The sequence below is a fragment of the Scardinius erythrophthalmus genome (genome assembly GCF_964197995.2).
Source record: "Scardinius erythrophthalmus genome assembly, chromosome: 6".
In the NCBI taxonomy this organism is placed as follows: Eukaryota; Metazoa; Chordata; class Actinopteri; order Cypriniformes; family Leuciscidae; genus Scardinius; species Scardinius erythrophthalmus.
The window spans coordinates 26250026-26277774 of NC_138226.1; the positions used below are offsets into that span (position 1 = coordinate 26250026).

Genomic DNA, 27749 nt, shown 5'->3' on the forward strand with positions numbered 1-27749 from the left:
TTTCATCGCTGTCTGTGCCGCAACCGCTACTTGCTCATTATAACATTCAGTGAGCTATTTTACACAGGCTCGGTCCTGCTCCTCCGTGGCAATGACGGCGTGCGGTTAAACATCATAACAAACGAATTTGAGTGGGGGGTGGGGGGGACAACGGGATTTTGGAAAGTGTCCCCATAGGAAATTACACCCGTGGGTGGGACATCATCCCCAAGCTTCATGAACTAGCGCTCCTTTCACCGACAACGCTAACGTGACGTATAAATCTCAACCACACTGTGTTGCCAGGCCCTGCCCTGCTCTGCTTCTGATAGGCTTGTAACGTTAGTAAGAGCTGCGTTCCTTTCATATGATTGGTAGGTGAAATCAATTGACTCGAAAATATTGAACCGCATGCAAGTTTCAAATTTTTTTATTTATTTTTTCTTCCTCACGGCCGCACGCCGGAGATCCGGCACGGTGCCGGAATACTTTAAGCCCTGAGTGTGTGAAGTCCACAAGACCACACAATGTCCCATTTGTCATTTTGCGGTCATTACGTCACTCCAAAACTACTACCCAAATGGCACCCTCAGCCTTCACGGCACTCCTCCCAGTCTACACGTGGGCTGACTTCTGCAATCAGGCGAAAGTTACACAGCCACTTATATGGTGAATCAGCATCAATTTCCACCTGGCAAAACCACATACACAGATGTCTATGAGGTTTGTTCTAAAAACCAATGCGTCTGGACATTTAAGGGGAAAGCTAGACCAGATCTTCCTGACAGCCCTCCAAGATCTCCGTGTCTGGCTTCTAACTCCCAGATGCTGCTGAGTTTGGACAGCAGGGTGGATGCAATGGAAGGGCTTACTGACTTATTAGGGTTTCCCCAAGTCTAATGTCTCATTCTCTGCTTCAGCTTCATGGTTTGCATGGCCCCCAGAGAGGAAAATATGACAATGGTTGGCTTTGGTCTGTGGCAGAGCAGTCATTCCAGCAGACAGGAAGCCAAACGCTAAAGCTGCTCATTGTTAAAGCCCTCAGCTGGGTCTCATGACACCATGTTGCTAATTTCGATACCTGCTTTTACATTTGAACTGGGATTCAGAACCAACATCAAAGGATCACACTACATCCTGTCCCTCTTACGCCGAAATCAACCTTGACTTTGTAAGAGCTGCTACCACGATACGCACAGTAGTACCACGAGATATGAGGTCAAAATCCTGCTGAGGAAAAACACACAAGGGATGGACCGCATCTTGCTCAAACCACAACTGAAGAAACCCAGTGAAATCCAGCACCCGACTGAAGAATATTAAACAAATATTCTCCGCTAACATTTCAAGGAAAATATTTCACTACTGGCAATGGGTTTTATGAAAGCGTGACTTGAAAAAATAAAAGAGTTACGGGAAAACTGTATTTTTGGGATATTTTCTCATTGTGTGAACAGAAGATGCAGCTGTTGACGTGTACTAGAGACAGACCTGGATTGTGTCCCAGCTTAGGAAAGGAAACAGCGGCTGGTCCTCAGAGCAAGAGAGAGAAACTCTGACAGATTTGTGAGGTTAGTTTCTCATGGACGGCATCATTTCTCTCAGGGGGAACGAGAGCGAGAGCATGAGGACAGTCCTAGTAAATACCGCCAGCATTGACTCCTGGCTGATGTCTATCCCTCATTAGGATTGAAGCAGTTAGGCGGCAGTTGGAGAATTATCATACCAACTGCCTTACAGGCCATATAAACAGTCACAAGACTACATATGTATTTTTGGATGCTATTTAGATGCCTCTCCACGGCTCATTGGTTGCCTTCTCAAGACTGATTCCATAAAGAGGCCTTTGAAAACATGAACAGCCTGCCTTTTTAATCCTGAAGCCCAATTGCCTACATTTTTCACTAGATAAAAATAGTTTATGGATACATTAAACACTGCAGGCAACACATAATATAATTGCGTGTTACATAGACAGTGTGGTGTTCATCTTATCTCAACATCTGAGGAATCCGCAAGACAGTAACAGTATTTGCCTTTAAGCCTTTTAACTTTCTGTTTGCTATCTTCAGACATCCATATAAATGTATTATACACTTCAGCATTTATTATGCATTTATGCATTTGCCATGCAGGCACCTTCATCCAAAGTGACTTGCAGTGCATTCAAGGTATATATTTTCTCAGTATGCCCTGGGAATCAAACCCATGACCTTGGTGTTGTTAGCAGCTGAGCTACAGGAATGATTCCAAGATGGCACAGAATCCTGGGTACAGGTAACTTCTAGAGGACACACACACACATTTGTTTTGTTCCAAAACCTTGTGAGCTGCCTACGTAAGCAGTATTTTAAGGCATGATTTTAAGGCATTAAAGTCACACTCCCAACATGAAGAGGCAGCATAATTATACCGCCTACTAAGATACAATTTATACTGTATGGCTAGATTCTAAGGCAGCATCATTACATCTTACCCATTATTTTATCAAAGCTAGTCTTTTTATTTCATTTACAATCTGCATTATTTGGAATAATAATGTTTCCTTTGTTAAAATGAACTATTTTACCCCAATTTGCACACGCCACCAATAGCTTAGCAATATGCTAACATCAAATCTTTATCTGTTAGGATGCTGCCTTAGAAGGAAGGTTCTTGTGTAGGCAGCAGACAAACGAGGCAGCTCACTGGGTTTTGGAACAGACCCATTTTTATGACACAAATACTGACAAATGCCAAGCCTTAATTTCATCTTTACGTCAGAAGTACTCACAAGTGAACTTGCGGTCACTGAGACCACTACACCACAGTCAAGCATGAGCAATGCAGTCACTGAGTCAGCACTGAAATTCATGGAGTGGTCGAGCAGTCATCAATCAAAGTCTATACATACTCTATATCAGCCCTACTGTAGTCCTGTAACACACTCACACTGAACAGTAATGAACCAGTAAACACTGCAACTCTTTGTATATACAAAAGAAAAAAAAAATAGTTATGACATCAGCGGTAGGATACCCTGGCAGAGAAAAGCTAAAACATTTACTGGAAAAAAACAAAAGGCACGTAAGAAAACCAAAACAAAATGATTTGCTTGTGTGGCAATAGCTGAACGGTTCTGGTTATGGAACAGTCCAACCAAAGACATCCCAATCCAAATCTCTTATTCATTTCTCTCTGTTTACAGGGAACATCCTTGTGGGTTGATGGAGTGAGATAGGTAGGCAACATACATGTCCATAAAAGGGCTAAATCTGAAAGCAAACGAGAGGCAGCTGTAACAATAGGCCGTCATAATGTATCTGTCATGAGGAGTATTATTTATATCCGTGGTGCAGACTACATTGCAGTCACAGAATAGGGTGTGGAAACTTCAAGAGAGAGAGAGAGAGATTGTGTGTATAGTCACAGGATATGGCAAATTCTCTCATGTTCCCTTCAGTCAATCGTCATCGTTTCCTGGATGCAATCTTCAGGCCTTAGGTAGTTCAAAACCGTTTCATCGTGCGAAAACTGCAGCTGATAACTTTGTTTTGCTTTGACGCAGTGTGTGTTTGTTTCCTTCAGTAGCAGAATAATTAGCGCTGAATAAATAGATAAATAAGCACAGACGAGCAAACGAATAAATGCAGTGTCGACCTTAATGAGCAGGCTCGTTAGATTGGGTGATTGCTGTTTGGAGTTAGTTTAATTCGATCTGCCTCTCTAATCCCACAGCCTGCGATGCTTCATTGTTCACCGCAGCTCTTACAAAAACAGACGTTAGCTCATTTGAATTTGAGAGGTATAACTATTGATCTCACACAAAGGGAATTACTGTGTGTTCTAAGTGAAAACAAATTACGCTGGTTTGTCCCAATCCTAATAATGAAAGGCACCAATGTATTTGGTGGAAGTTTCTATGAATCCTGACTAAATTCTGTATAGCTGAATGAAGGCAGTATAGAGAGATACTGGGACAGTTATCTACTCCAAACAAGGGAAAGGTAAAAGTAATGTGAATGCAAGGTTCAAAATGAATGTTCTGCCACACCTGCCAATGGCTGCTGTAATGAAAAAAAAAAAAAAAAAAACAAAAAAAAAAACTTACCAGTCATACATATACCCGAGGCCTAAAATGAACACTTGCCAAGCGGCTAATGCGAAGAAAAAATCTGTGTAGGTGAGTATATAAAACGGTGTCAATTGCCAGTTACATTTTATGAATTCTAACAATGCAATGTTGTGAGATAATGAAAGTGAACAAACGCGAACGACGCTCGTGACAGTTGACGGGCCAGCGCTGCATTATCATGAAAGTTTAAGCCTTGACAATTTAAATATTCAAGCAAAAACGAGAGCTCAATTCATTATTTGCGTGCTGTGAGGAAAGTTTTGTGAGCGGAAACATCCGAAGCGCGCGCCCAGAAAGCCATGTCTCAGATAGTGCGTGAATACTGAATTGAGGTCCCTTTAACTTCTTCTTGAACTTGAATGGTCAAATTCACACTAAATTTAGTCAAAATGCCTGTCTTGGCGAGTATGCTAGTAAACATAGTTGGTTGGCTTAAGTGCACTTAAACAGAAGATAAATGCAATAGGTACAGTATCAGTATAATGGATCCGTGCATTAGTCTTAAAGAGACAGCATCCTAATAATCCTGTTTTTATTGTTAATCAAACAACAAAGGACAAAGAAAAAACAAAACACTCACTGCTCCACTGTTATTTTACAGTTTATTCTGTGTTTCTAGTTATTAGTTATAGCTGTGGTATCGAAAATGGAATAGAGCATTGTCAATTTTTTTTCTGGTATCTAAAATGTTGGTGTCTAAATCTAAAAACTATGGAAGCTTGTTTCCGCCACAGAATAAAACATTTTAAGAGATGATTGCGACTTTTTATCTCACAATTGCGAGTTTACATCTCGCAATTCTGACTTTATTTCTCAGAATTTCGAGATATAAAGTCAGAATTGCGTGAAATAAAGTCGCAATTGTGTGTTATAAAGTCAGAATTGCGAGATATAAAGGCAGAATTGCATGAAATAAAGTCGCAATTGTGTGTTATAAAGTAAGAATTGCGAGATATAAAGTCAGAATTGCGTGAAATAAAGTCGCAATTGTGTGTTATAAAGTCAGAATTGCGAGATATAAAGGCAGAATTGCGTGAAATAAAGTCGCAATTGTGTGTTATAAAGTCAGAATTGCGAGATATAAAGGCAGAATTGCGTGAAATAAAGTCGCAATTGCGTGTTATAAAGTCAGAATCGCGAGATATAAAGTCGCAGTTGTGTGTTATAACGTCAGAATTGTGAGATATAAAGTCAGAATGGCGTGAAATAAAGTCGCAATTGCGTGTTATAAAGTCCGAATTGTGAGATATAAAGTCAGAATTGCGTGAAATAAAGTCGCAATTGCGTCTTATAAAGTCAGAATTCAGATTTTTTTTCTCGCAATTGCGACTTTATATCACGCAATTCTGACTTTATAATACGCAATTAGGAGATATAAAGTCAGAATTGCATGATATAAAGTCGCAATTGCGTGTTATAAAGTCAGAATTGTGAGAAACTATTCCGAGGTAAAAAAAAAAAAAAAAAAAAAAGGTCTGTCTTTTTTTTCCCCTTACTGTACGTTCACACCGCCACCGGCGAGAGCGGCAAAATTCGCTCTCGCCGCCCTGCCACCGACGCCGTAGAAAGATTCGGGGACGCTCTGACGCCCTGACGTAGATTAGAATGCGTGATTTTTTTCCTCTCAGGCGGAGGACTTCTACATTCCGATTGGTTGCCGCTGGTTGCCACCGAACCGCGTCATAGCTTATTACCATAAAGTTGACTTGATTTCAACTCCTCTCGCCGCTCTCGCCGTCCAAGATGCGCCGCGCCGCCCTCGCCGGTGCTCGCCGCCGGCTCTCATTGAAAATGAATGGCTTCCGGCCACTTTGACGCTCTCGCCGCCGGCGGTGTGAACACACAGTTAGAATTGGACTTTATATCTCACAATTGAGTTTGATAAACTCGCAATTGCGTGTTATAAAGTCAGAATTGCGTGATATAAAGTCGCAATTGCGAGAAAAAAAGTCAGAATTCTGACTTTATAACACGCAATTGTGACTTTATTTCACGCAATTCTGACTTTATATCTCACAATTCTGACTTTATAACACGCAATTGTGACTTTATTTCACGCAATTCTGACTTTATATCTCACAATTCTGACTTTATAACACGCAATTGCCACTTTATTTCACGCAATTCTGACTTTATATCTCGCAATTCTGACTTTATAACACGCAATTGCCACTTTATTTCACGCAATTCTGACTTTATATCTCGCAATTCTGAGAAATAAAGTCAGAATTGTGAGATGTAAACTCGCAATTTTGAGATAAAAAGTCGCAATTATCATTTATTTATTTTTTTGTGGCGGAAACAAGCTTCCATAAAAAACTGCCTGTTTTTGCAGGTAAAAAAATATTCATGGCCTGTAAATTTTCTTAAGTCACCGGCCATTAGAAGGTGTGGCAAAAAACTTATTTTTTTTAGGCCCTGCATATATCTTACTATGAAACTATAAACAATACTGAAAAAAATGTTGGTAACACTTTAGAAACAGTAATATTAAACTACTAGTTTATTCATTGTTTATATACAGTATTGTAGTCTCAACATTGTTAATATATTAATAGGCTACATATAAATAGTGAGTTGTCTATTCATTGTCCCTGTAATAAACACAATTATTATTGTTTAATTAGCTCTTAATAAAGGAACTGGTCATTGGTTATTAGGAGTAAATAGTTCTCACTTTAGATTAGGTCATGGAAAATGTGAAAATGCCATTAAGTAAGAGCTTTAAACCAACCCTTATTTGCATTAATTGATTTCATATTCAGTGTTCCTTAAAATGTTTACAAATACATTAAGCACACACACAAACGCACGCACACACAAGCGTACACACACACGCACACGCACACGCACACACACACACACACACACACACACACACACACACACACACACACACACACACACACGTTGGGATATGTGTTTTTTTTTTTTTCAATCAAAAAAAAAAAAAAGATGACATTTTCCCATTTTCCGTGACAATCTAAAGTGAGAACTATTGACGGTTAATAAATTGTTAACAAAGCATAAAAAAAAAAAACCTTTCTCCAACTCTTTACAAAAAAAATAAACTAATTAAACAAAAATTAACAGTGACAATGAATGAAGAACTCACTATTTGTATATAGCCTATTAATATATTAACAATATAGAGTCTACAATATATTAACTATGAATGAACTATAAACTAATAGTTTGCAAATCATTTGTAAGTACTTTATTAGTTTATACTTATTGTAAAGTGTTACCAAAATGTTTTGCGGTTTCCAGAAAAATATTAAGCAGCACAACTGTTTTCAACATGAATAAAAATAAGAAATGGTTCTTAATCAGCAAATCAGCATATTAGAATTATTTCTAAAGGATCATGTGACACTGGAGACTGGAGTAATGATGCTGAAAATTCAGCTTAGTAATCATATTAATAAATTACAGTTTAAAATATGTAATATGTATAAGTTATTCTGAATTTTAATTTTCACAATATTACGTTTTTTTATACTGATTTTGGAGAGAAAGGCTTCTTTCAGAAATCTTTTTTTTTTAAATCCTACCGACCTCAAACTTTTTTAGTTAGTGTATAAATTTTGTACCTAAATCAATGGTATAAATAAGCTGTTCTGTTTTTCTGATAATTGACTATTCAACTTAAACCAATTCCTTATAAAGTTACCATCCACTGCTGGGTTTTCAATTACTCTAAAACCAACTTTGACATCCATTGGCACCTAGCGAGTGGTAATTTTGGACCCAGTGTGATGGTGAAAGTGGTGTGTGGGTTTGATGTCTTACTCTGTGTTGGTCGTACTCTGGTCCTCTCCGTCGGGCCTCCAGTTCCTCATAGGATGGAGCTGCTCCCTCTATACGAGCCTGAAGATACTCCCTCCTCAGCTGCTGGATACGGTCCATACTGCTGAAAAACACACAAAAAAAACACAATCCACTTAGCATAAATATTACATTAATACAGAAATATGATGGTATGGCATAGTGGCTAAATATCTGGGCTGGTAACCAAAAGGTTATAGGTTCAACACAGACTGTCCCTAGTTGCTGTAGATAAAATATTCTAAATGCCTACTAAATTAAATTAAATTATTAAATAATTTAAACAATAACATTATTGACATAACATAGAAGTGATTTATCCTCATTCGGTCAATTAGTAGTATTACACGGGTGGCGGTTGGTCTGCTTAATTGGTGAGTTTAGTTTTTTGTTTTTTTAAGATGGTGTATTTACATTGCTCAACTTTTTACAAAAATGTCTTAAGATCCTTGCGTTTAGTTCCACTTAGTGAAGCTCCAACTATCCCTTGTGACATTTGAACCTGTAATCTTTTGCTTACCATGCCAGATCTTCAAAGACTAGGCCCCACCACCCCCTTACATCTACACACAGTCTCCTACGCATGAATACTATTTCCCAACATACACATTTATAGACCTACAGTTATACGCACAAGATAACACACAACCACTCAACCCTAGCCCACTCACACCCATCCAGAACAAAGAGCCACTATTGATTTGACCTACACATCATGTGATGGATAAAAATCAAGAAGCCCAGTTTATCAGACTGCTGATATGTCCGGATTGTAGCCACTTAAGAACAGTGCGGTAGCCCAGGCTACGGCTCTATCATCGGCACTTATCAGAAACGACACAGTGATGGAGCTAAAGCAGACAGAAATAATCAATTCTGTCAAAGATAATCAACAGCCCTTTGTTACAAGCCAATTTCATATCTAGCAAGAATCACCTAATCACACACACGCAGAGAAGATTCAGCATGACGTCGTCATTTTGAAAAAAGAGCTCCTGGTGCAGTAAAAACACACACACACACACACACACACACACACACACACACACACACACACTCACACACTCACACACTCACACACTCACACACTCACACACTCACACACTCACACACACACACACACACACACACACACACACACACACACACACACACACACACACAAGATATTATATAATTTAAACCTAAAATTCTGACTTTGTACTCATCCTTATGTCCTTTCAAGCCTGTATGACTTATTTTTCTCTGTGGAACATAAAATGAGGTATAGCATAATGTTCAAGCGGCTCTTTCCATACAAACAAAGTGAGTGAATGAAGACCAAACTGAATATTAATGGTAAAAAAAAAAAAAAAAAAAAAAAAAAAAAAAAACACAAAAGCATCATAAAAGAGGCTTGGCTACAGTTTTCTGAAGCCACATGATAGGTTTGTGTGAAGAACACTGAAATTTCAGTTATTATTCACTAAATATCTTCCCTGTGACAGCAGTGCACTAAAAACAATATATTGTTTGCTGTTGACTTAAAGAGATAGTTCACCCAAAAATGAAAATTATGTCATAATTTCCTCACCTTTGTGTTGTTCCAAACCTGTATGAATTTATTTATTCTGTTGAACACACACAATAAAGATGATATTTTAAAGAATGTTTGTAATCAAACAGTTGCTGGTAACCATTGACTTCCATAGTAGGAAAAAAAAATACTATGGAAGTCAATGGGTGCCGTCAACTGTCCGGTTACCAAGTTTTAGTTTCAGAGTTCACTGAAACTAAAAATTTGAATTAATACAAAGAAAGAGATTGGTTTAATCAACAGAATCTCAAAACATTGTTATCTGACCAACATTAGTGAATCTTAGTCTCCTTTTGTGTTCTACAGAAGAAAGAACATCATATGGGATTTGAAAGACATAAGGTGGGAAAATGATGGCATAATGTTGATTTTTGGATGAACTATGCCTTTAATGCCGTTCTACTTGTCCAAAGCTCAATAAACATCTCTGCCTTTCCAGACACAGCAAAATGATGCCCTTATCAAACGTTCAAGAGGGGAATGTGTGATATTTCTCTTGCTCAAATATTGTGTTGTGGCACAGAACTGTGGAAGTGTGACTTGGGAGATAAAGTCCTGTCAGTCATCTCACAGCTTCTAACACACAAACACCAAAATCAATCTCTCAACGCTCGGCTAACACAAACACAACCTTTCCAGGACTGTTGCTTCCCATTGTCAACACACCAAGCAGAACAGCCATGTCCACCATCTCAGTGAGGGGTAAATGCAGTGATCGGACGCTGTGGGTGAAGATCCTATCATAAACATAACGCATCAGACAGTCATTTTTTAGGACATCAACCCCTGGGGCTCAATGCCAGCCGCTATTGTACTATGAATGTGCAGCTGAAAATAAACAGCAGCAGAACAAAATGAGAGGGAAAAACACAATAAGTTAAAAGACTGTATGCACAATAGAGACATTGTTTTGATAACCTAGATAAAATCTGAAATAATAGTAAATATCGGATAGGGCTGCCCCCCAATAGTCGACTTAACGTTAGTTGATGAGAAGAAAGCTCGGTTTAATCAGTCGGTTAGAAACAGGTCTGTAAGGTGACAGTTCACAAACACAGCTGCTCCATGCGGTAACATGTCGGGCAGAAAATCCAAAGAGTGGGAACAGTTCAAGAAAGTGAAGAATGACCACAAAAAGCTGACAAGCCACCTCACACATGACTTATTTAAAACATGCAAGTAGTAGCCAAACGTTAGCCACTTTACATGGCCGCTCAATCTATTGTACATAATTGTACATAATGTATATTTATTTTGTTTGGGTTCGGACCTTCTGTTGATGTTACAACTAATTGTCTATTAGCCTGATTATGTTTACACTACTATTGTTTTAGTTTGCTGTATATTTATTTATTCACTTGTTTATAATTTATATTTATGTCCTACATTTGAACAATATTTGTGTTAAATTTCATTTTTTTTAAGATAAGGTTTTATATTATATATTTATATAATAGGTTATTTGAATTATATATATATATATATATATATATATATATATATATATATATATATATATATATATATATATATATATATATATATATGAGAAATAGTTCATGCAATGTTTGAAGGTGTTGCTGTGGCAAGGTTTATGCGCACACTGGAGCGCTTAATTAAAATTTTAAATGCTCATTATTATGGTTTAGTATTTTTCCCAGGACTAATCGCCTAATGGCTTAAATTAACGACTAACAGTTGACTAGGTAAATCTTTAGTGAATGAAAAACCTTCAACCAAAAATAAAAATGTCCATAAAAAAAAAAATCATGTTCATGTTAGTTCTAATTTAAACAGATAATTTTGTTAAACTAAGTTAAGTTAAACTAATTTTAACATATACTGTGGTTTCACTTTATTTTGATGGCCCTTTTAACACATTCTCTTGACTTTAATGAGAGTTAGTAGACATGTACAGTAGGTGCAACGTTACTTAGAGTATTAATAGAGTATTAGTAGACTGGTAGGGTTAAGTTTAGAATAAGTTGACGCACTTGTAAAGTTACATATTGTCAGTAGAATGGCTATTGGGGAGCATCACAATAAACAGATATTAAGCAGACAGTCTATTAATACTCCAATGAGAGGTAATTGACGTGTAGTTGCAAAGTTACTTATAGTCAACAGAATGTTCAAAAGGGACCATCAAAATAAAGTGTTACCGATATCGCTTTTGATCTTACAACTGTGAATATTGAGAAATGTTGTTCAAGTATTGTTCATTGTTAGTTCATGTTAACTAATGTAGTTAACTAATGCCAACAAATTAAACCTTATTGTAAAGTGTTACCCTGAAATAAACAAGTTAAAGTAAAAAAAAACAAAAAGACAAAAATCACATAAAATTACTGAAAATAGAATTAAAATTAAAATAATAATAATAAATACATTCAAAGAGAACTAGTTCAAAATATTAATAAATGCTATAACAGTATAACAGTAACATCGATTGGTCCAAAATCCCACACAACACTTTTTTTAGTTAATGATCTGTAAGACTGGGACTTTTATTAGTGCTGTTCAAGGATACTAGTAAATTTTTTGACATTTGAGTATAAAGTGTTTTAATATATAATATATGGTGTAAAAACGTCTGAGTGCTGCCCTCTTCAGGTTGAGCGGTGGCTATTGCAGTTGAATTTTCCTATTGGAAGTTGTGGTGCCGCGTGACGTAAGCAGGTACGAGCTCACCACGCCCTTGGCATAGGTTGTTCCGTCAAAACCACTGTAGCGAGTCAGGAGTTGGAATTGCGATTATTGAAAACGATCAGGATAGCGTATATTAGCATCTAGTAAGCATAGCGTTTATATAGTTATTTAGATTATTTCGTGTAGCCTAGGTATTTATTAGCATAGTATTGTAAGAAGCTTAGTTAGTTAGTAGCATAGTATTGCGAATACTAGTCACACAGACATAAGCAATATATCTATATAAACATTTAAGTCTCCGCTATAAAAATATCTAATTCAAAACGAAAACAAATATTCTCTGTTTATTTAATCTGTATGAAAAGATAGAGATGTCATTCGTTCTCATGGCAACTCATTATCTGCTAATGTGAACATGCCTACTGAGAGCGCGCTATTGAAATGCGGGTCTCAGGTGCACGCCAGTGCCAGTGGGTGGAGTCAGGCTCTGACCAGGGGTTGAGTTACACTTTATACATCAAATGTGTTTTCAGAGAGGGAAAAAAAAGGACAAAAGTCTGTGTAAATATGAGTGCTCAACATGTAGTGAAATCTCCCTGAAGAAAACAGACTTTTTTCACAATAAATCTAAATCTATACAACTACAGAACAAGTAGTACTTTCATCAAAAACAAGTGTGGGCTGACCACTCTACAAAATTCCCTCATTCTCCCTTCAGACGCAGAACACCGAAATTCAATTTATGTTTTTTTTTAAAACCCCGACCAATCAGATTATCTGAGAGAGAGAGAGAGAGAGAGAGAGAGAGAGAGTGGCAGAGTGTGTGTGAGAGAGAAAAACTTGGAGAACAGAGGATGAATGAGACAGTGGAGGGATTAGATTAAGACAAAACAAATTAACATGTCTTTTTTTAAAAAGCTGGTTAGGCAGACAGCGCGAGTGCCAGGCATTCCAGAAGGATGATGCTGTGGGAACAGGCCAGAGAGCCGCGACCCGGCGGCCACACGCACGCTCAAGCTCCTGAACACGGGACGCTGCTGAACCCGTACAGTGAGGTCTCAAAACAAACCAACCGTCTATGCAGAAACACACACACACAACAACAAATGTCCCATTATGGATTAATAACACACACACACACACACAAAAAAACTAGCCGACCTCTCTCCATCAAACGCTGTCATAAACAGCCTTTTTCATCTGTTTTTCTTTCAGGAACAATAAAGATTCCTGTGACTCAAGCAGGCCTAATGTTGCTGCTGCAGTCCCGGAGGTGTTACTGTTAAGCACGCATTCAGACGCACACACAAACACACTGCTCTTTTTTCCCCTGTTTTTCTTAGCCATGCAGCATACCACGACATCAAAGCCAACTCATGTTGTTTTAGGTCTCTGTCCAACTAATTTAAACCACATACACATTGTAACACTTTACAAAAAGGTTTCATTAGTTAACATGAACTAATAATTCTACAGCATTTATTAATCTTTCAACAATAATTTCAACATTTTCTTATACATAATTAAAATCAAAAGTTGTATTTGTTAACACATATGCACTGTGAAGTAACATGAGCTATCAATGAACAGCTGTATTTTTATTAACTAACGTTAAGAAAGATAAAAAAAAATACAGTAACAGTATTTGTTACTGTATTACTCATGGTTAGTTCATGTTAGTTAATACATTAACTAATGAAACCTTATTGTAAAGTGTTACCATAAACAGTACACATAAACAAACATATAGTACCTAACAATTTGCATTTTCAGCTACAGAAAAACACAATTAACACTTTGGTAAATATATTGTTGTCAATCTATATTAACAGTTAACAGACTATTCAGCTCCTTTTTAAGAAACAAAAATATGCGTAATTATTGGATTTGTCAATTCGCGTGAATTTGAGTGAATGTTTTGGCAATTTAGTATATCTTCATATCTAAAATAATACAGGAGAGCGAAATATATTTACCCCTTTCTCAATTACTGCACTGAAATGCACACAAAATGCATATTTGCAATAATTCAATTGTAATAAAAACATCCCCCACACTTTATAGACGTGATCTTAACCGTGAAAAGATATTTTTCACTCTACTTTTTGATCTTTGACATAACCAATTTAATTTAAATAATTTTACATTGCCAATGCTTAAAAAATGTGCAGTAAAATTGAAACCAATGAAGAATCAGCATTTTGTCCCCTAATATCCAAAGTAACGTACTAGACATTTTAAGTGTTTTTCCAGGGAATCAAACCCATGACCTTTGGGTTGCTGTGGCCACGCTCTACCAGTTACACACCCCAACATGAACACGATTATTGATCGTATTGTGCCATGATCGAATTGTGACATTTTCTTTATTATTTTTTATCCTTGTTGTAACCAAGGCCATGTAGTAGAAAAAAAAAACACACATTATTGGGAAAAACATCACATTATAGAACCTCAGTGAGTTACGAACGGCATTTAATTTTCACTTCAGTATCAACCATAAAAAAGCCACACACACACACACACACACCAGCCACACAATGGCCCTCAACATGGGAGAAAAGCACTGAGGCATCAGGGCAAGAGTTGCAGTGCGGCACAGATCAGGGTGGACAGCAGTGGGTCAGACAGACAGAAGCTCATCTGGGGGGTGGGGGGAGAGTTATGCCCGTTACAACCCCTCCATTTTTCACTTCTCAATCTCAGCGATTGGAGAGCTGAGAGAATAGAGCGGGAAAGTGTAGCAGCATCCATCTTCTCTCCACCACACTCCCTCACGGCTACTTTACACAATTTATGAGGCACATAACACAAAAACGAGAGAAAGAAAGAGAGAACAGGAGATGAAATCACATGCAAGTCTTGATCCAAATCTTGTATTGATTGGAACAGTGAATAGGTCCATAAAAAAACTAATACATAAAATATTATGACCTTTTACAGCTAAATTGAAATTGACTACAATGGTGAGCGATAGCATTATGCATAAAAACCGGCTGCGGCGGTTGTACTTCACTTTAATGGTGTCTGAAATGGGCCGATGCTGTTGATTTCTTGAGCGTGAGACTCTTTGTGGGACGACGTGCAAAACTGCAGGTCTAGACTAGTGCACTAATTCAAGTCACAAGATTAGTAGGGTCATGACGACAAATACAATTAGACAAGCAAAACGCATCACAACCTTCTAAGTCTTTCTGGGAGAGGGGGATAAAGCGAGCAAATCCATTATTATTAGATATTAGAAACTTAAATCTGTGTTTAATCATGTTTTTGGATATGGAGACAAAGAGACCACAGGAGAATTACAGCATCGCTAGGAAATGTACTGGAGACCAGTGGTTTTACCACATATGATCTTTATAATATTACATAAAATAATTTTTGGGTGCCTGACATGAAATAAAAAAGTGCTGTGATGTGATTTGATGTGATATAACTAAAAAAATAAAAAATCGGATTCTTCAATTACATTTAATTCTGTAATTATTGGAATATGGAATATTTATACTGTTAAATGTCACACTTGAGAATCATTTAAAAATGAACATTTGAAGGCAAAGTGTGATGAAATATGGTAAAAACGTACTAGCTGCATGATCTAAAATAGACATATTTGTACATTTGAACATACATTTATTTAAATGAATAATGGTCTGCACTTCTTTTTCTCCATTTCATTTTTATATTACTTTACACAGACATTTTACCTCTCACAGAACACTCTCTGAACTGTTAGAAGTAAAATCATTACAAATTTCTAAAATAATTTTTCACCCTATGTCGGTAGAGCACAGTGATTTTATCTCTATTATTTATTTTAAATATATTAAGTTCATTTATCCTTTTATTGCATTAACCACATGGATAACGAGACGTGGATCAAGACTGCAATCAGCTTCGAGCGACAACATTTCAAATATAAGGATCTGAGAACACACAACAGAATAAATCAGCTTTGCTCTAAAGGTATTTGGCAGTTGCACAAACCACATACACGCACACACCATAAAGCACCAAACATGTGCATTTATTTTCAGCCTGTGGTTCCCAAGCAAGCCATTTCCCCTGCAGTGCCTGGGCTCCGTAGTTATGCTTTCAACACTCCATCATGCAGCCATCATATCCAGAACGCCTTAATTACTGCTGCCATTTTGACTGAGCACCCTCCTCACCCTCCAAATGAATAACACCATCAATGTTTAATAAGGGTCCTGCTCTAATCAAAGACACAGGCACACACCTCTCACTCAAATACACATGAGTGCACATACACTCACCCCCGAATATACACATAGCCTGCAGTTCCAAACATAATCATAAACTCAGCTGGTCACGCACAGAGGGAACCCAACATTAATATGGCCACAGGCTATGAAACAGGGGGAGATGGAGGAAGGGAGAGTGAGAGAATATGTTCAGAATGGCATATTACAATACTAGCCATTTACTATTTTTGCAGTGTGTATACTTTGGATGGTATACAACAGTTCTGTATGGATGGATGATCTGCAAAATATTAAGGAATAGCATTTCCTGCAATGCAATGCGCTCACCTTACAATCATTTTTAAGTGTGACAAATAGACCTACCAAAGTCATATTACTTGATATATTAGAAAAAAATAGATATGTCTACTTGTATATAGACAAGTAGACATATAAATGAAAAATGTATCTTGAAAAATGCATTTCATCAAAAAAAAAAATGTTTTTTGATTTATTCCTGTAATGTAAAGCTGAATTTTCAGCATCATTACTCCAGTCTTCAGTGTCACATGATCCTTCAGAAATCATTCTAATATGATGATTTGATGCTCAATAACTTAAAATCAATGTTGAACAGTTGTGCTGCTTAATATTTTTTTGTGGAATACTGTGATACATTTTCTTTTATCGATGAAGATGGTGATCAAAAGAACAGCATTCATTTGACATAATTATTTGTAACATTATAAACGTCTGTACAGTCACCTTTGTTCAGTTTAATGCATCCTCGTTGAATAAAAGTATTCATTTATTTAAAAAGACAACAACAAAAACTACCGACGCAAAATTTTTGAAGGGTACAGCATACTATGATATAGATATGAATGATTTGGTTTAGTTTCAATGAAATCCAGGAAACAACATGTTGTCTTTGTCAATATTTTTCAATGGGTCTTAAAACATGAAAAATTATCAATTTCGTTATATTTTAGGGGATATCTCATAAGAGGATCATTCTTGGAATCTAAAGAAAACCACTGATGTAGCATCCTATTGTTTAAAACATTTATTGCAGATTTAAAAATAGATCATAAAAAAAATACCAGATCGTGTACAGTGTAGTACACATACACACCGTGCAGTAAGCAGTGAGAAGGGTTCAGAAGAAGGGGAAGGGAAGTGGTGGGCGGCAGCGGGAATCAAATAAGGTCACTGGCTCTCCGGATAGCGTTTCCTCTGATAAGCTGAGCCACAGCACCTGGTGACTAAGAAAGGCTTAATTTGCACTCTGCTCTTTCCCTCACAGAAGCTCATTCTACAGGAGTGTTACAAGAGAAAGTTCAATAAAGGGTAAAGATATTTATTTTCTCTCTCTCCTAGTGGCAGGGGAGCACGGCATTAACTACAGCCAATGGTATCGATTCCCTTGGGTCAGCGGCATGTCTCTGTGTGACTGCGACGAGGGGGGAATTTAGTGTTCGGCCGCGAAACAACAAGAGCTGCGATTTTATCTATTAATTTCATATACTCAAGTGACTGGGTAGTTGGCCGGCATCCCACGGAGGCTGAGAGATATTAAATGAATGGAGTCGTTAAAAACGGACTAAGGGACCCTGCCTTAGTTTGATAGTTCAACCAAAAAAAAAAAAAACATCTGTTATCATTTACTCACCCTCATCATGTTGTTCTAATCTCATATGACTTCTGTAGAACATTAAAGGAGAAATTTTGCAGAATGTTAACTTTTTCCCAGTCAGCGTTTTTGATATTTTCACAATAATCACATGGCCCCCAGAATGTTTTGTTGTATGCATTTCTGAACATGCAATATCAAAAGAAAGAACAAAGCATCTGCTTAAAAAAAAGTCTAGCTTTATGCGTTCTTTTTTTATCAACACTTGAATGTGTGAAAGTTGCATAAAAAAAAGCTGAGAAAAATCTTTTTTTTTTTTTCAAGTTCAGTAAATGTGCTAAACATATTGCATTAAACCTGTTTGATTAATATCAGCTTAATATTACATTTAATGAATTTTTGGTAACACTACTTAAAGCCTTTATGTATAATGCATTATAATGGTATTCATAATGTACGTAATAATGCATTATATCTTTCCATAAATAATTGTAACCAAAGTTAAAATGCATTATAATATTTGCAGATTGCTTGTTTGTCAAGTATTTTAAAGGGATAGTTCGCCCAAAAATGATATTTAAGCCATGATTTACTCACCCTCAAGCCGTTCGAGATGCATAAGTCAATCTTTTTTCAGACTAACACATTTTCAGTTATTTTAGAAAATGTCTTAGATCTTTCAGTGGTTATAATGTGAAGTTATGGGGTCCACCTCCTTCAAGTCCAAAAATGTGCATGCATCCTTCACAAAAGTAATCCATCCAGCTCCAGGGGGATAAACGAAGGCCTTCTGAGGGTAATCCGTGCGGTTTTGGCGTAAAAATATACATATTTACGCTACGTCCTACGTCATACGCCAGCATCCATCTGCCGTGAACGCGCGTCGACCGTTGCAGTAAGGAAGATATTTTCATTTATAAAGTTTTAAATATGTATATTTTTACGACAAAACCGCACAGATTACCTCCGATCTAAGACATTTTCTAAAATAACTGAAAATGTGTTCGTCTGAAAAAAGATTGACATATGCATCTCGAACGGCTTAAGGGGGAGTAAATCATGGGTTAAATATCATTTTTGGCCGAACTATCCCCTTTAAGGATTAAATGTGCTAATGTGCTAAAGGATTTAAACTTCCTAAATGTGCGTTAAATTAATGAGTATTATAACTGTAGTTACAATTATTCATTAAACCTTGCAATGCATTATAAGGTGCGTTAGAAGGCATAATGAATGAAAATACTGTTATAATTATATATAAAGGCTTTAAGTAAAGTGTTACCATTTTTTTATATTAATAAAACTATAAGATGACCTTAGAAGGCTTAAAAGGTGCACAAATTACTTTTTTATTTTTATTTATTTAGGAGCTGGACAGTCTCCGGTCACCATTCACTTTTATAATATGGAAAACCGCAGCATGAACATTCTGTTAAATATCTCCTTTTGTGTTTCACAGAAGTCATAGGGATTTGGAACAACATGAGAGTGAGTAAATGATGACAGAATTACACAGAAACACGCACACCATGTGATATGTGCAGAAGATCTCAGTTCTTTCATCCTCCATCTCACCGCGTTCACATCTCTCTGTTCATCTAGTCACCCCGCAGTGAACAGTTTTCACTCTTTGTCTCGACACAACCCCCTGCCAGGTCTGAGGGCGGCCTCCCTCTCTGTCTATTAACCGTTGTGTGCTGGAAAGAAACTTCAGGTCAGCAGATCTTAAGAGATGGATAAATGATGGTTTAAAGCTGAAGGGGCACACACAAATCCAACAGGCATGTCTGCTTTGGACAATAGAGACAGAGACATCAAGAGAAACGCCGAACAGAGCCATGTGGCACAGAGCAATCTATTCCTTCATCTTTGAAATGGACCAAAAAACACTGTCGGTCCTAAAAAGCAAGACGTGCTGCTGATTTACACGCTGTAAAACGAGAGACATCAATTTCTGACCTGGAGAGCTGCAGAACAGGACAGAAATGCTGGAATCGACACACACACACACACTAACGGGTGCGCATGTCAAACACACTGAGGGCCGTCAGGGGGAATCTTGATGTAATCCACCAATTTTAATTCAGAGAAGCTCATTAGGTTGATAATCGGCATTCTTCTGTCAATCACACGCTCCCAAATCAAAAATCAATTCAATTCAAGCACTCTTTATCATGCCTGTTTAACACACATTATTACCGTATTAACCCAGGCCAACAACGAGAGCCTAAGGACACAAAGATGCTTGAGCGAAAAGGTATGAAAGGTCATGCAACACACCGAGGCATGATTAAACTCACAATATATACCAGCCTCAAGTAAACTAATATAAACTTACTACATAATTCAGCAGTGACACATCCAGGGCTCTAGACTAAGACTAAAATTGTTGCAAATGTGAGAAAAAATAAAAATGTGTGACAACAATTTAAAATCTAGTTGTCATTAGTGATAGCCAATAAACCTTAATCAATTTTTCTGCACATAACAACAAACATATCATAAGCTACTGTATGTTGTCCAATTTGTGAAAAAAAATTACTCGGTGTCAGTGAAAAAGATTCATGTTACAGCCTCAAATTCAATGTGTTGGTGGTTGGATTCAGACTCTCTCACATTGTTCAGAGCCTTTCCCGAGTTCATCATGACTCTTGTCTTTCCCCCGTTAATTTCCAAATCCGTAATGTAAAAAAGATCATGTATACTTTAGGATACTGTAATATATACATTTGTTTTGTTTATATGAGAATGTGCAATTAAAGATGCATACAGTATACACAACAGAGTTCTGATGAAGTAAATAATAATAGTATTAAAAATATTATAATAATATAATATTATTGGTCATTGTTTAGCATATGAGGTACAGCTGTAAGTGCAACTGTTTTGAGTGACAGGTTGGAACTATAACTAACACAACATTTGGCATTTTTTCCTCCTCAAACAGGCAGAAATATATGGAGGCTTGTTTCCTCCACAGAATAAAACATTTTAAAATATAATTGGGACTTTTTATCTCACAATTGCGGGTTTACATTTTACAGGTTATATCTCGCAATTCTGACTTTATAACACGCAATAGCGACTTTATACCTCGCAATTTTGGCTTTTTTTTCTCGCAATTGTGAAATATAAACTCGCAATTGTGGGTTATAAAGTCCAATCCTAAGGATAAATGACTTATTTTCCTCAGAATTGTGGGTTTATATCTGACAATTCTGACTTTATAACTTGTAATTGCGACTTAATATCACACAATTCTGACTCTATTCTGAGATGTAAACTCACAATTGTAAGAAAAAGTTAGAATTGTGTGATACACTTTTTTTTATTTTCTTTTTATTAAACATTTTATTATGTGGCGGAAACAAGCTTCAGAGCAGAGTGAGATTTATATGCCACACATACAGTTAAGATCACCATGAGAGTGACTGAGTGACAATAAAAAAAAATGCTTAATACAACTACAAAATTATCCTAGTTTGGTCTCTATAAAACGTCACTTCAAACATCCCCACACAACATATATTTTTGCAATAATAAGCTTTGATCTTAATTAACTGAAGTGTAGAACAGCCATGTTCTACAGAGTGCTTCTTAAATGTTGTCATACATAGAGTTAATTTGTTAAAGGCTACCTTGTCACTTTCTCTGTAGCGCCATTGTTGTTGAATCCACGGAAATCAAATTACCAAGTAAAATGGGCCGTGTTTCATTTTGATTCAATAGGATGTAGTGCAGACATATAAAGAGTAGATTGATTAACAGGTGTTTAGCTACTTAGCATTTATTTTTGCACAGCTGGAACACTGTGTTGACCAATCAGCATCCCGGCCCTAAACTATCCAACAAATCAGCATTAAATCTGTTAGTGTCACATGGAATAATTCAATCATTTGCATCAGATGAAAGAAAGTCCACTCTTATTTCCCCAACCTGCTTATGAAACATGACCCGCATCGCTCGGCAAGAAAGACGAGCAATTGTGAACAGGACCACGAGGCTGCCGATGCTGTAAAGGACATATCCATGTTTGGACGAGGAGAGGAAAGGACCAAACCTATCAATTTCCCACAACTCTCTCCTCGAGTAATTTTGCGGCGGGCTTCGGCGGTCTAATTGGTGGACATTTTCAGAAATGAAATTTGACAACAAAAGATAGCCCGCAATGACAGGCCGGCTCCCGGGCTCCCTAAGCAGAAGTGACGGCACTTTTTACATGCCATCTGCAATTGAGGAAATAATTAGAAGTATTTTGGCTGGTGTAACATTATTTAGACAGGCCATCAATGTTCTCCGACCCCTCCCGCGTCCTCTCGTTCGCAGGTGAAGCTCAATTTGTGCCTGGACTGTTTCATTAAAACACCAGTCACACCGGCTAAGCCTTTGTACTGCAGGCAGAGTGCATTCTGGGTAGGCAAATCTGTGTCTAACAGTAAGACGGTAATCAAGTCTTCTATCCTCAACCCTCGATTCTAAAATTGTGCACCTCCGAAAAAGGTCTAAAAAAGAAAGAAAATAAAGCATTTCCCTTTCAGTTCAATCAAGCTGAGATGGAATAATGAGGTGAATATAATTTAAACCAATCTGTGATTTCTGCTTTTTAGAAATAAGCTTTCACATCCTCCTGTTTCTAAAAACAGAACGGCACAGTATGCAGTGGCATGACTTGTTGCTAAGCTACAAGATGCATCTAGAAGAAACCGCTAAGTGAATGCTTTGTGCGAGCGCACACACGTGCGCGTTTGAGTGTTCATGCTTTTTTTCTCCAATGTGCTTCAATGGGAGAGAGATGTGGAATTGCTTGTCTTCAATGAGTGACAGGCAGGAAGTTCTTGAACAAATATGAGTGGAGGAAATGCAGAATGAAAAAGGGGAAAATAGAATGAGGGAAGTGCATTGAGAGGAAGAGAAAAGATCAGGGGCGGAACGCATGAGTAGCACTTGTCCGGTTCTCCAGATTAGGCCAGATGAATCATAAGGACCCAGAGAACCCACAAACCAGAAGAAACTTCCTCTATACGCTTTTATTCTCAGTCTTTCAACGACTATTCACATGGAGTCTGAACTTTAGGGCACACACACACAAAAAAAAAAAAAAAAAACTGCACAAAAAGATTTCAGAACGAACAATGACCCTCAATGAACTTGTTATATAGTGTGTGTTTTTTTTTTTTTTTTTTTTGGAGGCTAAACCAGCTTTACTTCTTTGAATGCTGATCAATTCATTCAGGTATTCAACTTTTTTAGCAAAAAACGTTGCCATCAGAGAATGTGCAAATCTTTGGTACATTAAAAAATAAAATAAAATAAAACCTTTCGTAATGGTTAGCTGGACTGAACTTCTTATGTCAGTGCAAGTTGCTTTCAGTTAACACAGCTCAAACATGTATTTTAGTCTGGGACTAGGCTTAAAGGGATAGTTCGCCCAAAAATGAAAATTCTGTCATCATTTATTCACCCTCAAGTTGTTTCAAACCGGTATGAATATCTTTTTTCTGCTGAACACAAAAGAAGATATTTTGAAAAATGTCGGTAACCAAACAGTTGATGGACTCCATTGACTTCCATAGTAGGAAAAAAAAAATACTATGGAAGTCAATGGGGTCCATCAACTGTGTGAACAGTTTTGGTGGGGAAAATGGTTGACAGCTAGACCTGCAGTCATATATATCATATATATACATATACATGTATATACATATGTTTGTATATTTCAATAAAATATTAAGTCCATTTTTTTAATCTAAAGAACAATTCATCATTAGTTAGTTGTCAATTTGGCCTTTTCTAACACAGTTACCTACATTTCTTTCAGACACATTGAAAACACATTAAACCCTCATTGAGAGAGAGATGGTGAATAAAAGAGACAGAGAAGCGGTGTCAGGACAGGGAAGGGTTCGCAGATACGGGGAGACACTTAAGGGAGCGGGCTGGCACTCTTTAAAAGCAGCCGAACGCGCCTGCAGCTCTCATTCAGCTCAGCAGAATGGCTGATTAATTAACGGGCAGAAAAGCACTCCAGCACTCACACAACCAACACTAAAAGCTTTTCTTTCTCCATCTAGTGATTTCTATAATTATTTTGATGGTGAGGCTGTGCTCCAGGCCCCAAGAAAGCAGGGAAGGAGGAGGTGGAGGGTACATGTGGCGATAGGGAGGGGAAAGAGCCCTAAAGCCCGGGACGCACCAAACCGACGCCAAAGAACTAGCGCTGATGAAAGCCGACTGCGCTGTCGCCTTAGTCGGGGGAAAAAGCTGCACTTAAACACACCGAGAGAACCGCGGCCGTCTGTCAGCTAGAATGTGTGTTCTGCGCCTGCGTGTAAATGAGACAGCTGTCTATTTCTGCAGATATAATCATCTATATTCGTCATTCAAAAGGGGAAACAGACGTTGCAGGTTGCAGATACACAAACCATAAACAAAGCAGTGCGTGGCTACCGTTTTGAATATTAATCCTGCTAAACACTTTCTTTATTCCACTCTGCTCGTTGTTAATGTTGAAATATTCACCAAGGAACACTCAGGTAAGATGACATAACATTAGAACAGCCTTCTATCTGTACCGTTTTGACTTTGCTCGCTGTTTTGCAATTATTCTCGTGCACTGATTTATTCACTAGGCTGAACAGCCAATCAAGAGTTCCCTCCTTCACCGATGGCCCAACGCCGAATCAACATGTCGAATCGGCCTAAAAAAAGGACCAATTTCTGCCGACGGTGCGGAACACACTGAGAAAAACTTAACCGGCCAACGCACAAAAACTGCCCGACGGCTGTCTGTCGGCTTGTTGTGTCCCGGGCTTAACAGTGTGTGGTTTTTGTTTTTTTTTGGCCCAAATTTTTCAGTGAGGTATCTGGGCACAATGGCTGCTGATGGGGGATGTAAGTAGACATTGGTAACCTGCGGAGTAGCTCTTGATGGATTTGCACCGTGTTTTGGACTGACCCTGGCGGGGTTACATTGAGGATTGGAGGACTGTTTGCTTAGTGCAGTGTGGGGGCTATTGTTCTCAAGCACATCCAGGACACGCCATTCAAACGGCGAGATAGAGTGTCGACTGGAGAGCTGGCAACCTTGTAGACCCTTTCTTCCTCTTATCAAACCGATTCCCCACTTTATCCTCATATGTTTGTCTATAAAAGTGTTTTTTGGAGATGTGGAAGCAAAGGTCGCCAATCTCCAGCTCTCCGTTGGTCTCTATAGAACTCAGTCGCCCCTGTGCAGATAAGCGAGTCACCTGTCTCCCCCTTTCCTCTATATCTGGAGGGAACAATGATTATTTTTTAATTGGAGCGGAGCAGAGCTCTGGAGAGTCTGGTTGTTATAGTAACTTTCCGTGTCGAGTGTGGTGGGCTGAAGGAGCAGCTCGCTGCGGACCCTTCTTCTCACAGCCAATGCCAAATAGCTCCTGCTCCCTTCTCTCTCATAAGGAGAACCTCAAGAGCCCCTCACTCTTTTCTCTCACCACATTCCCCACGTCCTTCACCTGCCTGCCTCCACCTCTCCAGAGCGCTCAGAGGAGAGAAAGAACTGAGAGAAGGAAACAAATGTCTTTGGTATTGGCTGTTTAGATGTTATGAGATTTATGTCTTGCAATTATTTAAATAAAATAAATGTATTCCTATGATGACAAAGCTGAATTTTCAGCATCATTCTCGTCTTTAGTGTCACATAATCCTTCAGAAATAATTATAATATGCTGATTTGATGCTCTGTTTCAAACAGATGTGCTGCTTCTTATTTGTGTAGAACATTTTAAATCTTCAGTAAAATTATAAATGTCTTCACAAAAAATAAAAAAATAAATGACAGACCCCAAACTTTTGTATTGTAGTGTTTGTATTCATTTATTCAAAATAATTAATAAATGAATACAATAACTTTAAAACACTTCTTTTGCAAAAAATAATGCTTTTGGTTTCTAAATTAAAATTAATTTTGATATATTTTGGGGCATAAAGTTAAAAATGTCAGAATGATACAACTGTCCTGATATCATAATTAAGATAAAGTTTGACATACTTTTATTATCCTTTCTTAGAAAAACAAACAAACATATATTTCAACAAAACTGCTTCACTCATTAATATTGTAAAATTTTGTGTCCGCAAAATCAGAGTCATGTGGTAATTTTAAGGTGATGATACACTGGGCAACTTTTTAAGCAATGTTAAAGGGCAATGTTGCCGTCAACAGGCAACCAGGTGAGACACAGGGCCCACGACCGATCTAAAGTATCCAGATAGAAGTTTGTTGCCCATTCACAATGGGAAAGAGCCCAAGCAACATTGCCCGGCAACATTGCTCAAAAAAGCTGCCCCGTGTATCATCACCTTTATGAAACTTTTCAAAACCAAATGAATCCAACATGAATACAAAGAGTCCATTTTCAACAACCTGGCAGATGTGCTTTTAAATAGATTTTTAAAATATTTATTTATTTTTTATTAATGCACACTCTTACATGTTATTGACCCTTAAAGGGTTAGTTCACCCAAAAATGAAAATTCTGTCAGTAATTACTCACCCTCATGTTGTTCCAACCCCGTAAGACTTTCGTTCATCTTCGGAACACAAATTAAGATATTTTTGATGAAATCTGAGAGCTGGATCACTCCTCCACAGGCTTATGGACACCTTAACTTGCTGGCCCAGAAAATGTATTAAAGACATCGGTAATATAGTCCAAGTGACTCCAGTGGCTCAATCTTATGTTTATAAAGCGACGAGAATACTTTTTGTGCGCAAAAACAAACAAAAATAATGACTTTATTCCACTTTTCATTTCCTTCTCTCTGGACCTCGAGTCTTTTCACATAGTGTTTAAGCGTAGCGCATCTGTGTTGCACGTCTAGTGAACTCTAGTCACTTCTTCGCTGATTTTTCCTTTTGTTGTCGCATGTTTTCCCCACGAGCTCCCCCTACAGCTGTGGGGGGGTGTTTATTTCACAACACGGTCGTAAAAAACTCACTTGCGGCGGCCTCCTCCCCCTCTCTACCGCTGCTCATGTGCGTTTGTTTTGATCGGAGAAAGCCAACTGTATCGTGCGGAGCTATGTCTACCGAGGTGGGTAATCTTGTAATACATCATACATGCGTGTGTTTATGTCGAATTGCCGTAAAGCAATTCGTGTTACGTGCTTGTTCTCGTTTCTCACGAGACTTCCAATTTCTATCTTGCCGCGACGGTAGTCCCCAAGTTGCAAGGTTGGTTTTCCGCCTGGGAACGCTGGGGGGAGCGGGGAAAGTCACCAATATCACCAGAACAGGTTGTTTAACCATCCAAATGATTTCTAGACAGTTTTATTAAGTTAAAAAAGTTACCAAGTTCTCCTTTAAACCATGCACTATGCAGTTCCTTAATAGGTTAATGCTACTGGAGAGTAGCTTAGTTTTATTTAATTGCCAAAGCCAATTTTAATTGCTTTTGTCATTATGGAGTGGACCCAGGAAACACTAATGTAGAGGACTGTAGCTTAAGAAATTTTCCTGATTTAAACCTCAGCTTAAAAACGTCTACATCAAGTATAATTTTGTCTGAAAGATTTACTAGTAAGTAAGTAGTGCTGTGCTCTGGCCTTGCCTTCCGAGAGACTAAATCAGTTCACAGGTTAAATTTGTGCTTTAGGTAACTGCACTGAAAGAAGTGAAACAAAAAAGGAATCATTTTATGAACATCATACACACAATCTTTTACACCAACACGATTCTAGCAGGACAATCAGTTTTATTTATTAAATAACTGAAATATGATA

General features: G+C 37.7%; 1 protein-coding gene across 1 annotated transcript in view; it reads right to left on the bottom strand.

Moving 5' to 3' along the window:
• pard3bb (par-3 family cell polarity regulator beta b) overlaps nt 1-27749 on the bottom strand; it is a 332881-nt gene that overhangs the window by 51256 nt on the left and 253876 nt on the right. The window contains 1 exon segment of the mRNA XM_081368961.1: nt 7886-8006. Coding sequence (XP_081225087.1) covers nt 7886-8006 — 121 coding nt within the window.